At 47.1% G+C, this 16603-nt stretch overlaps 1 protein-coding gene across 3 annotated transcripts in view; it reads right to left on the bottom strand.

Annotated features, from left to right (window-relative positions):
- LOC122558816 (plexin-A1-like) overlaps positions 1-16603 on the bottom strand; it is a 463903-nt gene that overhangs the window by 377202 nt on the left and 70098 nt on the right. For all 3 annotated transcript variants that reach the window (XM_043707609.1, XM_043707608.1, XM_043707607.1), the window contains exon 2: positions 14468-15755. In XM_043707609.1, coding sequence (XP_043563544.1) covers positions 14468-15646 — 1179 coding nt within the window. In that variant the 5' untranslated portion in view covers positions 15647-15755. The remainder of the gene's footprint in view (positions 1-14467; positions 15756-16603) is intronic.

Below are 16603 nucleotides of genomic sequence, written 5' to 3'. Positions count from 1 at the left end.
AGATTTTCCACACAGTCTCTGACTCTCACACTTACAACCTCACAACAGTTGGTAATTAGTTTGACACCGGCAGAAGAAAAGACGACAAGAGAGAGAAAGCCAACAGGATCAATGGGAGAGAGAGAACACATGAAAGAATGTGTGGGAGGGGGAGGGGAGGGAGCAGAACCAGAGGGAGAGCAGCTGAGAGAAACTTGCAAGAGAGATAGCCAAAGAGAGAGTGTGAGAGAGCGTACAAGGGAGAGAGTAAGAGAGAGCACACGAGAGTGAAAGTGTGAGAGAGTGTGTGACAGACAGAGTGAGAGAAAATACCAGAGAGAGCACAAGGGAGAGGGAGAGAAAGCAAGACAGAGGGTGTGTGTGTGTGTGTGTGAGTGAGAGCACAAGAGGTTGAGCACATGAGAGAGAGCGCATGAGAGAGAGACCATGAGGCAGATAACAAGACAGAGGTAGAGCATGATTTGGAGATGCCGGTGTTGGACTGGGGTGTACAAAGTTAAAAATCACACAACACCAGGTTATAGTCCAACAGGTTTAATTGGGAGCACACAAGCTTTCGGAGCGACGCTCCTTCATCAGGTGATTGTGGAAGGAGTGATGCTCCGAAAGCTAGTGCTTCCAATTAAACCTGTTGGACTATAACCTGGTGTTGTGTGACTTTTAACGAGGTAGATCATGCAAGAGATAGAGAACAGAGAGAGAGTGTGACAGCTTTGAAAAAATGTGCCTTTTTTTCACTAAAACACACATCAGTCAGGCATAGGGGCTTGGTGTTTCAGCTCAACAAAGCTAGAAACTAAATCGTAATCACAATGAAAGTTCCACCCCTCAAAGTAATGACCATAAACTTTACGAACAGTTCAACTCCACCTTCGCTACCACCTCCACAAGTCCCCATTAACCGTTGGTTAATTTTCAGCTCTAGAGTGACCAAAACAAGCACCACAACTCAATCCGATACAGCATTAATGACTTGAGAAAGAGAGAGAGAGAAAGTGAGAAAGACAGAGAGTATTCCTGGGCATACACATGCACATAGAACCCTGGAATTAGGACCAGCTCTTGACCAGCGATACTCCCATGTGCTGAAAATGTGTTGCTGGAAAAGCGCAGCAGGTCAGGCAGCATCCAAGGAGCAGGAGACGCGACGTTTCGGGCGTGAGCCCTTCTTCAGGAATGCAGATCTCCAGCATCTGCAGTCCTCACTTTCTCCTCCAAACTCCCATGTGACCAAACAGCCCATCTTCCAGATCAGTGGCCCTCAAATATTTTGTCTACGTCCCACTTGGGGAGGGCTAACAGCATGCTGTGGTCCAATCCCACCATCATGGACCAAGCATTGCTAAATGCAGGGGCAGTGGTCTCGTGGTATTATCACTGGGCTGTTAATCCAGCCTTCTCATAGAGCATTTCAGAGAACATCTCCAGGACACCCACACCAACCAACCCCACCGCCCCATGGCCTTGCACTTCAACTCCCCCTCCTACTCCGCCGAGGGCATGCAGATCCTGGGCCTCCTCCATCGCCACCCGACGCCAGGCAGAAGAACACCTCATCTTCCACCTTGGGACCCTCCAACCCCATGGCATCAATGTGGATTTCACCAGTTTCCTCATTTCCCCTCCCCCCACCTTATCCCAGATCCAACCTTCCAACTCGGCTTTATCACTAAGCCCCCTCAGCTCACAGCCTCATTCCTGATGAAGGACTTTTGCCTGAAACGCCGATTCTCCTGCTCCTCGGACGCTGCTTGACCTGCTGTGCTTTTCCAGCCCCACACCCTCGACTGCTATTCCAGAAACTCACAGAATGTTCTGGGGACTTGGATTCCAATCCCACCACTGTAGATGGGGGAGTTTGAATTCAATAAATATCTGGAATTAAGAGTCTAATGATGACCATGAATCCATTATAATTTGTCGGAAAAAACCATCTGGATCCTGAATGTTCTTTTGGGAAGGTAGCTGCCATCGTTACCTGGTCTGGACTACACGTAACTCAAGACCCACAGAAATTTGGTTGACTCTCAACTGCCCCCGGGCAATAAATGCTGCCTAACCTGCAACACCCTCATTCCATGAATGAATAATAATTCAAAACTGACCAGGATTAGCGGGACCCAACAGAAACTGCAAACATTTTGTTGCTTTTCTGTTACTAAATATTATACATTCAAATGATGTTTTTCAATTAAGAGTAAGTAAATTAATAAAACATGCCAGAAATCAATGTGTGCAATATATTATACGACAAGAGAACATGGTGTATGGGAATCAAGAGTTCTGGGGAACAGGTAAGAGAGTGCAGGAAGGGACTGTCTCATGAACAAAGGTTAAACAGGTTGGGGACTCTACTGGAGTTTAGATGAATGGGAGGTGATCTCATTGAAACTCATAGAGTCCCTACAGTGTGGAAACAGGCCCTTCGGTCCAACAATTCCACACCGACCCTCCGAAGACTCATTTCCCCCTGACTAACGCACTGAACACTATAGGCAATTTAGCACGGCCACTTCACCTGACCTGCACATCTTTGGATTGTGGGAGAAAACCATAGCATCCGGAGGAAACCCACGCAGACATGGGGAGGATGTGCAAACTCCACACAGACAGTCGCCCGAGGCTGGAATCAAACCCGGGTCCCTGGCGCTGTGAGGCAGCAGTGCTAACCATTGAGCCACCATGCCACCATTTGAGATTCTTAAGGGGCTTGACAGGGTCAATGCTGAAAGGACATTTCCCCTCAAGGGAAAGTCTAAGACCAGAGGGCATAGTCTCAGAATAAAGGGGCATCAATTTAAGACTGAGATGAGAACGAATGTCTTCTCTCATAAGGTTCTGAGTCTTTGGAACTCCTTGCTACAGAGAGCTGTGGGGGCAGAGTTCCTGTGTATATTTAAGGCTGAGACAGAGATTCTTGATCAGTTAGGGATTTAAGGGTTACAGGGAAATGGCAGGAAAGTGAATGTGAGGAATGTCAGATCAGCCATGATCCTATTGAATGGCACAGTAGGCCTGAGAGGCCGAATGGCCTACTCCTGTTCCTATTTCTTATGGTCTTATGGAGTGGAGTCAAGGATTATCAGCTGGCAATCACTGAGGTTTACAAGTAACATTCACAAAACAAGTGCTGTCAATGACCATCTCCAACAAGAGACAATCTAACTCCGGCCCCTTGACATTCAACAAAATCAACATCACTGAATCCTCCACTATCAACATCCTGGAGATTATCATTGACCACAAATTGAACTGGACTAGCCATATAAATACAGCAGGTATAAGAGCAGGTCAGATTTCTGCAGAGAATAACCAACTCCTAACTCCCCAAAGCCTGTTCACCATCTAGAATCCAGCAATGTGATGGAATGCTCCCCACTTGCCTGGATGGGTACAGCTCCAAAAACAGTCAAGGAGCTTGACATTGTCCAGCACACAGAAGCCCACACGATTGGCACCACATCCACAAGCATCCACTCCCTCCATCACCGACGCTCAGTAGCAGCAGTGTGTACTATCTACAAGATGCACTGCAGAGATTCACCCAAGGTCCTCAGACAGCACCTTCCAAACCCATAACCACTTCCATCTAGAAGGACAAGGGCAGCAGATAGATGGGAACTTTACCCTCTGCAAGTTTCCCCTCCATGCCACTCACCATCCTCACTTGAAAATATATCACCGTTCCTTGAGTGTCGCTGGGTCAAACTCCTGGAATTCCCTTCCCAGGTGTATTGTGGGTCAACCCACAGCAGGTGGACTGCAGTGGTTCAAGATGGCAGCTCACCCCACCTTCTATACGGCGTAACCAGCGATGGGCAATGAATGCTGGCTCGGCCAGCAAACCCCACCTTGAAAGAACAAAATAAAATAAACCAAATGGTCCCTGTGTCCTGTGAGTTCAAGGTGATTCTATTTAAAAACAGGGATTTAATGTGGACTATATGCCTGAGCCAAGATTGACAGGAAATATTGAACCCTGTACTAATGAACACATTTATCTGATCACATAATCAAATTAAATATAGAAGAAAATCATTGGTACTTTGGAATCTTTATTGTGGTTTTCACTGTCAAAAGATCTACCGATAAGAAACTTAATTAGAGCTAGGCAACCTCTTCAATCATTTTTAAGATCCCGCACTCAACAAAATTTATTACGTAATATCTGTTTCTAACCAAAGAGAATTCAGCAAGTTTAAACTGAAGAAGCCAAGGCAGCACTGGGAGAGGGCTATGTCAGGCTTTCCAATCTCTCTTCCTCAAATAGCCAGTTGAGTCATAGAATGGCCTTTCAGCCCATCGGGTCTGCACCAAGACAGCTGACCTTCGACCTCACCTCAGTTACCAGCACTTGGCCCATCGCCCAGAATGTTATCATGCACCAGGTACTTTCTAGAGGATGTGAGGCACTTTATATCCTTTGCAAATGCCAGCGAGGGACACCCACATAAAAAACAAAAGTGACAGATTCTCCATAAGTAAAGGGACGAGAAATTAGCTGGGAGGGGACTGGGAGGATGTCAGAGGGAATGTGGAGAGGCCAGTGGATCACGTGCTTATTGAAGGGTGGGATAAGTTAGAGGGACCGAGAGGTCTATAGCCACTCCTAATTCCTATTGCCCCATGGGCACTAAGCATGGGGAAGGTCACAGGAAAACAAGGTCGGACTGGATTATCTGGTCTGAGTGTACAGCACTCCCATGTGGGTTGGGTGGAGGAGAGCTCTGTGCTCTGTTGCAATGAATTCAGTCCATCAGTGCCACCCTTTCGAGGGGCAAGAATGTTCTCTCTCTCTCCCTCTCTCTCAGCCGCCCACAAATCACTTCATAACCAAACCTAGTGCCTTTCGGAGCGGGGTCACCGCGGGAATGCCAGTGACCAATTGGTTGCACAGCAAGATTCCAGATAGAGCAATACAATCAAAGTCCCCAAGCCCCGAGGGGTAAAGATTGGCTCTGGGACACAAGGTGGAACTCTCTTTTTCAAATAATGTCATGGTGTCTTTTACGCCGATCTGAATGGGGACACAGGGTATTGTCTGGAAGGTGTTGCCCACCCCCAGACAGTGGGCAACACCCCCAGACAGTACACTGTAGTAGACAGGAAAGATCCCAGCACCAATTAAAAGTGACAGAATCCTTCCCAGTGCCTACTCCCTCAACCAATGTCTCAAAATCTGGTCACCATCGCTTTGCTGGTTAATGGTAGCTTACTGTGTGCCACACTGTGTATCACTGTGCTGTTAATCTGGAGGCCAGACAACCTTCTCGGGGACCTGGGTTCGAATCCCACCACGGCAGATGGTGGAATTTGAATTCAGCAAAAAAAATCTGGAATTAAGAATCTGATGATGACTGTGAATCCATTGTCAATTGTCAGAAAATCCCATCTGGCTCACTAATGTCCTTTAGGGAAGGAAACTGCTATCCTTACCTGGTGTGGCCTACATGTGACTCCAGACCCACAGCAATGTGGGTGACTCTTAACTGCCCTCTGGGCAATTAGGGATGGGTAATAAATGCTGGCCTAGCCAGTGACACTATCATCCCCTGAATGAATAAAGAAAAACTTCAATGGCTGGAAAGCACTGGGATGCCCTGAGGTTGTGAAAGGTGCTATGGAAATGTAAGTCCCTTCACCTTCAGCCACATGCAGACACAGCGCCTGAAAACACAGAGAGAGAGTGGGACTGGCTCCAAGCAAGTTTGCTGTCAGTGAGTCAGTGCCCTGTGGAACAGACAGGCATATGCAGTGTTTATTGATTGATTTTCACAACAAAACTGGAGGGAGTTCCTGGGCAAAGACTTTACAAGGCTTCCGAGGACAGTTATGTTAGCTGGGCCAACATATTACAACAACAAAACGTTTAACTTATATAGCACCTCAAACATAACGAGGCATCATCAGGATTTCCAGGAGCATGATTTTTTTTTAAAAAAATCTTTAACACTGAACAATGTGACATGGATTTTTCATCAGATGGTCAAAGGTTTCAAGGTGTGTCTCAAAGAAAGGGAAAGGGAGGTAAGGAGGAGGAGCAGGCTCAAAAGGCCAAATAGCCAACAGTGGCTCATTAATTTTAGGGCCAGAACTCCAGAGCTGGAAATGTGTTGCTGGAAAAGCGCAGCAGGTCAGGCAGCATCCAGCGAACAGGAGAATCGACGTTTCGGGCATAAACCCTTCTTCAGCCCTTCCTGAAGAAGGGCTTATGCCCGAAACGTCGATTCTCCTGTTCCCTGGATGCTGCCTGACCTGCTGCGCTTTTCCAGCAACACATTTCCAGCTCTGATCTCCAGCATCTGCAGACCTCACTTGCTCCCCAGAACTCCAGAGCTCAGGGCTTGGTGACTGAGTCACCAGCCACCATAGGGGGGTGAATCAGAGAAATAGAGAGAACTGATATAAGGGTAGGGCTCATGCAATTAAAATAGGACCTTGGGTAGTGCTGGATATCAGAAGGACCTAGGGGTTGTGGTTCTGTTCGCCGAGCTGGGAATTTGTCTTGCAAATGTTTCGTCCCCTGTCTAGGTGAGGGTCGAGGTCGATGTGTTTGTTGATGGAGTTTGTGGATGAATGCCATGCCTCTAGGAATTCCCTGGCTGTTCTCTGTTTGGCTTGCCCTATAATGGTAGTGTTGTCCCAGTCGAATTCATGTTGCTTGTCATGTGTGTGTGTGGCTACTCAGGATAGCTGGTTGTGTCGTTTCAGGTCCATAATTCTTTGAAGTTTGTATCACATATAGATAGGATGGTTGCCTTCATTGCTCAGCCCTTTGAGTATGGGAGTTATATTGACATTGTACAGGACATTGGTGAGGTCTCTTCTGGAATACTGTATCCAATTCTGGAGGCCCAGTTAGAGAAAGGATATTACCAAGCCGGAAAAGGTTCAGAAGAGATGTACCAGAATGTTGAGGGGCATGGAAGGCTTGAGTTATAAAGAAAGGTTGGATGGGCTGTGATATTTTTCATTGGAGTGCAGGAGGTTGAGAGGCGACCAGATAGATGTTTATGAAATAATGAGGGTTATAGATAGAGTTAATGAGAGTTGTCTTTTCCCCAGGGTGGGGGATTTCAAGATTAGGGGGCACATTTTTAAGGTGAGAGGAGAGAGATTTAAAAAAGACACGAGGAGCAAATATTTTACACAGAGCGTGGTTCGCATGTGGGATGAACTTCCTGAGGCGAGATGTCAGAGATCGGTTCTTTACACAGAGTGTGGTGGGTGTGTGGAATGCACTGCCAGCGGTGGTAGTAGAGTCAGATACATTAGGGACATTTAAGCGACTCTTGGATAGGCACATGGAAAATAGTACAATGTAGTGTACATAGGTTAGTTTGATCTTAGAGTAGGATAAAAGGCCGGCACAACATCGAAGGCCGAAGGGCCTGTAATGTGTTGTACTCTTCTATGTTCCATGTAAATGGATGTGGGTTCAATTACAATTGGATAAGTACATGAATAGGAAAAGTTGGGAGGGATATGGCCCAGGAGCAAGCAGGTCTGACTCGTTTAGTTTGGGATTATGTTCAGCATGGACTGGTTAGACCAAAGGGTCTGTTTCTACGCTGCATGATTGTATGAAGGTTGTGGGGTGAGGCAATATCATAGATCGGGTGAAAATCGAAAACGAGGATGTGAATTTCAGGTGCCAGGAGCCAGCAAGGTGAACAAGGTTGGATGAGAGTCAGGAGACATGGACAGCAGTATTTTAGAAAATCTCAATTTGTTGAAGGGTAGAATACAGGGGAGCAGCCAGAAATGTTGTCGATACCAACAGCTTTGCTCGATTTTTTTCTGGAGTTCGAGAGCATTATTTTTAGAAATTTCCATAAATTGACAACAGCACGTTTTTGTTGTTATTGCACTTCTGGAGATGAGGTTTTAAAAGTGATCAGAGCCTATCTGAGTACAGCAGACAGAGTCTCCTTCCTGCCTCACATTTCATAGCTTTGTTCAATATCAAAGGAACCACCAAAATAAGTCACATTTCTGCCTGAGACAAGTTCGTAGTATATTGCGGTCAATGAGTGTTATTTACAGAATAGAATCCCCAGAGTGTAGAAAAGGATATTCAACCCAACAGGTCCATACTGACCCTCTGAAGAGCATCCCAACCCAGGCCCATCCCCCTATCCTATCCCTGTAACCCCCATGGCCAATACACCCAGCCTACACAGCCCTGGACACTATGGGTAATTTAGCCTAGCCGATCCACCCTAACCTGCATATCTTTGGACTGAGAGGAAACCAGACCATCCGGAGGAAACCCACACAGACACGGGGAGAATGTGCAAACTCCACACAGACAGTCACCTGAGGGTGGAATCGAAAATGGGTCTCTGTGCAGTGAGGCAGCGTGCTGCTCATTTACTTGACTGAAAGGTCTGATGGTCAGACAGAAGATTCTCATTTCAAAATCTAAAATGCCACCACATTTGAACTATTCCTGCCCTGACTGTACCCTTAAAGCTTCTCTAAATTTGAGCAAAAATGAAACACGTACCAGTGTGGAGATTAATCAACCCAAATAGGTTAGCAGCAGCTTCAGTTGTCACTGCTGTGCTCACGCACCCAACAAACTATAGCATCGCTTTCATACCGAAGGTGACATTAACATTGACCCTGTCATTACCCTCTGGTTATTCACCCTCCTGTAGTGACTATAATGCGGTCAGCCAGGTCATTCTCACAGTATATGGGGCTGTTAATCTGGTCAATTAGGGAGCCCTGGCTGACAGATATAGAGACACAGATGAACAGCATGGAAACAGACCCATCGGTCCAACCCGTCCATGCCGACAAGATAGCCCAAGCCAATCTAGTCCCATTTGCCAGCATTTGGCCCATATCCCTCTAAACCCTTCCTATCCATGTACCAAATTCTTTTAAATGTCATAACTGTACCTGTATCTAGCACTTCCTCAGGCAGTTCATACCATGTAAGGTCAACACTGCATGAAAACATTGCCCCTCAGGTCCCTTTTAAATCTTACCTCTCACCTTGAACCTTTCGCCTTTAGATTTGAACTCTCCTATCCTGGGGAAAAGACCTTCGCTATTTACTTACCTATGTCCCTCATGGTTTTGTAAACCTCGATAAGGTCACCCCTTAACCTCCTGCACTCCAGTGAAAAAAGTCCCAGCCTATCCAGCCTCTCCTTATAACTCAAACCTTTATGTGGTTCTAATATGGAATGAACTGCCTGAGGAAGTGGTGGATACAGGTATAGTTACATTGAAAAGACATTGGACAGGTACAGAGGAACCTCGATTATCCAGCATTCGATTGTCCGAATATCGGATTACCTTGCAAGATCGCAAGATCCCGATTCTCGGTTAAACTATGTTATCCGGCATTCAATTATCCAGAATTCGATTAACCGAACAAAACACTCCCCCCCCGCCCGTGTCCTTCAGATAATCGAGGTTCCTCTGTAAATGGATTGGAAAGGTTTAAAGGAGTTTGGGCCAAACACAGGCAAATGGGACGAGTAAATTGTAAATTTTTTCTGCACCCTCTCCAATCAATAACATCCTTCCTGTAGCAGGGAGACCAGAATGGTACTCAGTACTCCAAAAGTGGCCTCAACAACATCTTGTACAGCCTAAACATGGCATCCCAACTCCTGTACTCAATGCTCTGACCAGTTATTCATTGAGGCTACATATTAATCACCTACGATTAGTGGAGTAGGACACCCAGATCCCTCTGCACCAAAACGATGGACAGTGGTGAGGATTCATCCTACAACACTCAGGGGGTCAAAGCAGATCCATAGAGAAAGAAGCAGAATTGACTGACATCATTGATGTGTAACATTAATTCGGTCTCTGTCTCTCCACAGACTTGTCAGGCCTACCCGGCATTTTCTTTTTCCTGTTTCTATTTCAGGTTTCCAGCATCTGCGGTATTTCACTTTTCACGTGGAACCTTTCCAAATCTGGTAATCCTCTTGTATACAATCTGCCACTGATAGGCAGACTTTACAGCGAAGGTTCATCATCATTACTGTGCTCAGCTCCAACTGTGTCAGTGTTTCAATAAACACTGTGAAACAACAAATACAGCTGTACACATGGACTGGTAATGCTATCGCTGACACATCAATAAATAATTAAGCCTCTAATTAACTCGTTAAGGGCAAAGTGCTCAGCTTTGGTTTTAAAAAGCAAGCAATTTAGGCCTCTCCCCCAGCGTGGCATGTCACATGACTGCAAGTAGGCAAATTGACCACAGGTTCCTCGTCCAACTTGGAGATGTATCTAGCATGGCACAGAGGCAAGAGGGGGAAAAGGGCATCACTGTCTCATGGTCTAGCACATTTTTTTATATATGTTCATTCACAGGAGATGGGTATCACTGGCTAGGCCAGCATTTATTGTCCATCCCTAATTGCCCAGAGGGCAGATAAGAGTCAACCACATTGCTGTGGGTCTGGAGTCACATGTAGGCCAGACTAGGTAAGGGACAGCAGATTTCCTTCCCAAGTGCCAGAGAAATCAAACCAGCTAGAGCTGTTGAATGTAAAGTGTTGGAATGGTTGAGGAATGCAGTGAGGTCACTGCCATTCTGAACCTAGTGGCTGCATTTTGAACAGAGCTCAACAACATGACAGAACGCAAGCATGGGCCCTTCGGACCATCGTGTCTGTGCCAAGTCTCTGACAGAGCAATTTTGCTGGCTCCACATCTCTTCTCCTTCCGGCTTGACCCATGAGAGTTCTTTCTCTTCAGGTCAAGGCTGACCCTTCCAATCGTCAACACTGAATCTTCCTCCACCGCACTCTCAGACAGCATAGGCCTTGGGCCCGACCACCCGCTGTACTTAAAACCAAAGCCCCTGCAAGTTCCCCTCCCGACTCACCACCCTGACTTGGAATTCCAATGGGAGTAAGTGAGCACTGCAGATGCTGGAGATCAGAGTCGAGTGTGCTGGAGGTGCTGGAAAAGAACAGCAGGTCAGGCAGCATCCGAGGAGCAGGAAAACCCACATTTCGGGCAATCATCATGAGTCCTGATGAAGGGCTTATGACCGAAGTGTCAATTCTCCCCCTCCTCGGATGCTGCCTGACCTGCTGAGCTTTTCCAGCAACACACTCTCGACCGTGAAAATACATCGCCGCTCCTTCACTGTCGCTGGGTCAAAATCCTGGAACTCCCTCCCCAGCGGTACTGTGGGTATCCTAAACCAAACAGACTGTGCCAGATTCTCAAGGGATAATTACCAATGGGCAATAAAGAAATCAACACCTAGACCCCGTGAACAATTAAATAGTTAAAAATCTGTCAGTGAGGGCGATCGAGCCAAGAGGTCCATCTGGTCCAGTATAGGACTGGGGACAAGTAAAATGCTAAGGCAGCACAAGTTAATCCAGAGGGGGTTCTGCAAGCTGCACACCATCTCCTCTCACCCACTCACCCTTCGGACACAGCTGGCGCCTCCTGCAGCCTGTCTCACTAGCTGTTAAAAATGAGCAGTCTCGCCCCAGTGTAACAGCCGATGCTGCCAGGGCTCACTGTGACTGAACTAAAACAGACATTTTCAGGTTCAAAGACCAGAGTAGGTCAACTCCAGTTGATCCACAAAGCCAGGAGCTTCTGAGATCACCCTCCAGTCTGGGAGCTCGAAGGCAGTGAAGCAAAGGGCTGGCGAAGTTGAGGCATAGAAACATAGGAAACAGGGGCAAGAGGCCATTTGGCCCTTCCATCCTGTTCTGCAATTCAATGCGATCATTCAGCTCATCAAGATGAGTCAACAGCTACTCACACAGTCACAGCAGCTTAAGACATTGATAGTAAATTTTCCCAAAATGTAACAATAAACTGCGGATTTACTCTTTCTTGTGTCAAATGGCCTTAGCACTTTTCAATGCACCATTCCAACTTCCATCAGCCTCAATACCAGCCTTGTGTGGGGTATTGGGCCCAATATTCAACCCTCGACCCACATCAGTAAGAAGCAATTGACTGGTGTCTCTGTGGAACCCATTGCCACAGACAGTTGTGGAGGCCAGTCATTGACTGTCTTTAAGACAGAGATAGATAAGTTCTTGATTGGTTGGGGGATCAAGGGTTATGGGGAGAAGGCATAACCCTGCTCACCTCCATTGAGTTGAGAAACATGTCAGCTCTGATCAAATAGTGGAGCAGACTCAATGGGCCAAATGGCCTCATTCAGCTCCTATACCCTGCTGTACATAGATGCTACAATACTAACAACAAGTAGTCACCACAACTGATTCTGCCGAGTCCAAGATGACACAGTCTTGTTCTTGTGTACGAGGAGCAGCCAGGGGAGGTGGCCATTGGCTGGAGGTAGAGAAGGGAATCTGTGTTTTGTCTAACTCAAAATCCATCCAATAGGCACTCGACCATCCCAGGCACAGTCACTGAAAACACATCGCCCACTCAACACAAAGACCAGATTTGCTGCTATTGCCTATTGGAATGAAACTCATGTACCACCTCATGAGAAACAAAACATGAGAATTTCTTAAGTTGATCCTCGTAAATGCTGTCACTGGGCACAGGAATGCTGTTTCACCATTCTCCTTTCGACTAAACATTGCAGAGTCTTGCACAAAATGGGTAGAAAGGTGCTGAGGATCCAGGAAAATATCTGGTTTTCCACAGATTTGATCCTAATAACCCATCCCCCTCCATTGTTATTGTTCACTTGTAGCCATAGGGGTAGGACTTGCAGTGCAGTGATCAGAGCCAGGGGTTTGGGGTACCAATCCCACTCCGAGACTTAATGGCCAAGGAAAGTGCAGTCATTGGAACGAGATCAGCCAAGTGGACCTCACAGAACGTGAGTTCCCTGATTTGGGCTGTTTACTGGCCCAATCAGGGAGCCCTGGCTAACAGACATAAACAGGAGAGTCAGGATTCTGGGAGGTGGATCTGAGGTGCTAGGTCAGAGTCCTGTACTGTGTGTGTGTGTAAATAAAGGGTGACTTGGTGATGGGATACCAGCCTTGGTGGAGTTATTTCAGAAACTCCCTGCCACTCTTCAAGTAAGTGACAAAGACTCTCTGGGGAGATTGTGGAGGCTTTGGCAGTGATCTTTCAGGAATCTCTGGGGTCAGGGAGGGCCCCAGAGGACTGGAAAATGGCTAATGCAACATTTATTTTTAAGGGATGGAAGCAGAAGACAGGGAATCATACGCCAGTTAGCCTGACCTCGGTCATTGGTAAGATTTTAGAGACGATTATTAAGAATGAGATTGCAGAGCAGTTGCAAGTGCAAGGTAAAACGGGCTGAGTCAGCGTGGCTTTGTCAAGGGAGGTCCTGCCTGACAAGTCTGAGAGAATTCTTTGAGGAGTTAACGAGCAGATTAGACAAAGAAGGACCAGTGGATGTGATCTATTTGGATTTCCAGAAGGCCTTTGACAAGAGCCACACAGCAAGTTGCGAAATAAGGTAAAAGCCCATGGTGTTATGGGCAAGCTACTGGCATGGATAGAGGATTGGCTGACCAGCAGAGCGTGGGGATAAAGGGTCTTCTACAGGTTGGCAGCCAGTGACTAGTTGAGTTCCACAGGGGTCACTGTTAGCACAACAACTATTCACAACATACATTAACGATCTGGACAAAGGAAGCCAGGGTACTGTTGCTAAGTTTGCAGATGACACAAAGATAGGTGGAAGGACAGGTAGTGTTGAGGAAGCAGGGAGGCTGCAGAAGGACATAGACAGGTGAGGGGAGAGAGCAAAGAAATGGCAGATAGAATACAATGTGGGAAAGTGAGAGGTTCCATATTTTAGCAGGATGAATAGGAGAGTAGACTTTTTTTTCCCCAATGGGGAACAGCGTTGGCTGCAGAGAAAAAGGCCCTTTGGCTCATTGAGTCTGAACTGGTCAAAAATTATTCTAATCCCATTTTCCAGCACTTGGCCCATAGATTCGGCACCTTTGAATTTTCTCTGTTCATGAGAAAGATAGATCCAGCTTATTCATCCTGATAGCCCAATCGATCTCCACGTCTGTACATATCTCTGGTGGCATGTTCATAAATCTTCCCCTCACCTTCTCCACAATATCCTTTTTACAACAGAGTGACCAAATCTACACAACGAACTCCAAGTGTGGCCCAACCAAGGCTTAACACAGATTCTGCGTAACTTCCTGACTTCTCAAACCGAAAGCTGTTGCCTGGCTGGCAGTTTCACAGTGGCCTTGCTGGCTCCGGGCCAACATCTTCTTCCCTGAAGGCAAGGCCAAGACAGGAACCTTATAATGAATTTAAGTGGTTAAAACTGGCATTCATAAAGCCACAGTTGCATTGTATTCCCAACAGTGACACCAATTAACAGGCATCAACTGTTTACAATTTAATTTTCCCTGTGTGTTTACACTTTACAACCATTCAGAAACAAAACAAAGACAGAAAGTGGGTCTGGAAAGTGCTTTTGAGAAGGCTGTAGACTGTGGAACATCGCTCAATGTTTTGTACTCACGGAATTAATGCAGGCTAGTTCCTTGTTGAGAAGCCAGGGTAACGAGAGCTTGCCTTCCCCTCTGTAGCACGACTGAATCCGTTCCTTAATCTTCTGTTTGATTTTCCTCAGGGTGAAGAGGCAGAGGGCAGACTCCCGGGGTGGCTTCATCCGATTTTTCTGGCCTTGGGAAAAGACGGTGAAGAGGATGTCCTCTTTCTCGGAGACCCCCAGAGACCGGGCGAGGAATTTTCCGGGCTTGGCTAAGTAGGCATCTTGGATGAGGCGGTACTCCACCCCGTCCTTCAGGCACCCAATGGGAAACTCCACATACGAGTAGAACTTGGGATCACCTACACACAGCCGGACGATCTTCGAGGTGAAGAACTGTTCGCTGTTGGAGTCGGGAGACGTCAACTGAGTATCAAGCTGCAGGGTTAAGTAATAGACAAACTGCTCGCTACTAAAACTGTAAATGTAATAGATGTCAAAGGCTGGGAATTTGGAAAGAGTATCCGAAGGGATCTTCAGTTGTGAGGAGACAAACTCGTCCTGGTAGACGAAGCCAAACATCTCCGCGTTTTCCTCATTGTCCATTAGTTTTCGGCTGGAGAGGGTGGGAAAATATTCCGATTTGCCATCAATGGGGGTGCCGATGAAGAGTTTGTTGTTGGTCCCATTGGGTCCCTCAATGATCACACCCGACATGGTGGCTGCCTCGTTGACGCTGGACAGGTAATGCTCTTTGCGGTGGTGAGGCTCCCCAAGCTTGAAGAGATCGTCCAGGCGAAGGAACTGGCATATACCCTGAAAGGCACTGCCGCAGGCAATGAGGCGATTCTGCTTGTAGTCGATGAGCAGCAGCTTGTTGACGTTTCTGGTCAGCGCCAGGGCGTGCGGGCAGGACTGCACGCTGGGAGGCGGGTAACATTTCTCGTTGTCCTCCACCGGGCCGGTCACATGGGACCGCAGCGTGGTCAGGTTGTCCGCCAACTTGTAGATCTTGTCCACGGCGCCAACGTAGACAACTCCAGTTTTGTTGTGGACGACCAGGTGGGTCAGGCTCGTGTCGGAAACCTCGAAAGTCCTGAAGGGAGGTAGTGCCCCCTTGGCGTGGCCAATCACGGCCAAGTGCGAGGCCACCAGTAATGTCCAGAGGCACGAGGGCCGAGAACAGCGATTCGTACAGAGTGGTTCCATTGTGCTCCCCTGCACCTGCTATATCCCCCCAACACTTCAGGATGAAGGAAACCACGTAGAGCCAAATCCTTCATCTAGGTCGCCCTCCGAACTGCTGAGGTCATCAAACCTGCAAAGAGAAAAGGCAGCTAGTTAAATGAAGTTCAGAAACGTCCCCTGCTTGAGTAACCCAACTCCTTACTTCAGGTGAAGAGAGAGCATGGAATCCAACCTTTGGCAAATTCACCACGTTATGGGCACCTTACAAATTCAAATGTTGTTGTCCCTGCTAAAGATTTAAGCCAGTTATGGCCATTAATAAATACAACCCGGACTGCATTTATTTTGCACTCTTTCTCTGTCTCTCTCCCAGTGTTTGGATCAGCCTAATTTATTTCCCACAAAAAGCAAAGGTGACTTGGCAAGGCAGAGTCAAGGACTGGAGTTACACATGGGTACAAGGCAGGCGATATATTTCTCTCCACTAAAGAATGTTAATAAACCACTTGCATTCGTTTGGGACAATTGACCCTTTCGCTGTGTGTTCTAGCCTCCTGGTGGGATTTGAACTCTCAGCCTCTGTCCCACTGGGGAAACCAAACAACTTGATGTTGGGGGGTGGGGCCACTGGAGGGGCATAGCTTCCAAACAATTCAGTGCAAAGGTGGTCCACCACTCCCAACAGGCACCTCAGGAACAGGTTTTGGCAAGTCTCCTGCTTCCCAGCAATAAAGGGGGTTAAGGTGACAGGCTACAGCAAGGGTGGTTCTGAGGAAGAGAACGGGAGAGAGAAGGAGAAGGTCAGAGGAAAACGAAAGCAGAGAGAGACGAGAAAGGGAGAGAGAGTATGAAAGGAAGAGGGACAGATAAAAGGCAGAGAGAGAAAAGGACAGGGAGGAAGAGAAGGGGAGACAGAGAAAGAGAGAGAGAAAGAACAGAAGAAGGGGGGAAGAGAGAAAAGGACAGGGAGAAAGAGAA

This window comes from Chiloscyllium plagiosum, chromosome 18 (genome assembly GCF_004010195.1).
Source record: "Chiloscyllium plagiosum isolate BGI_BamShark_2017 chromosome 18, ASM401019v2, whole genome shotgun sequence".
NCBI lineage: Eukaryota > Metazoa > Chordata > Chondrichthyes > Orectolobiformes > Hemiscylliidae > Chiloscyllium > Chiloscyllium plagiosum.
The sequence above is the reverse complement of the archived record's forward strand: the minus strand, read 5'-3'. Positions and strand labels throughout refer to the sequence as shown.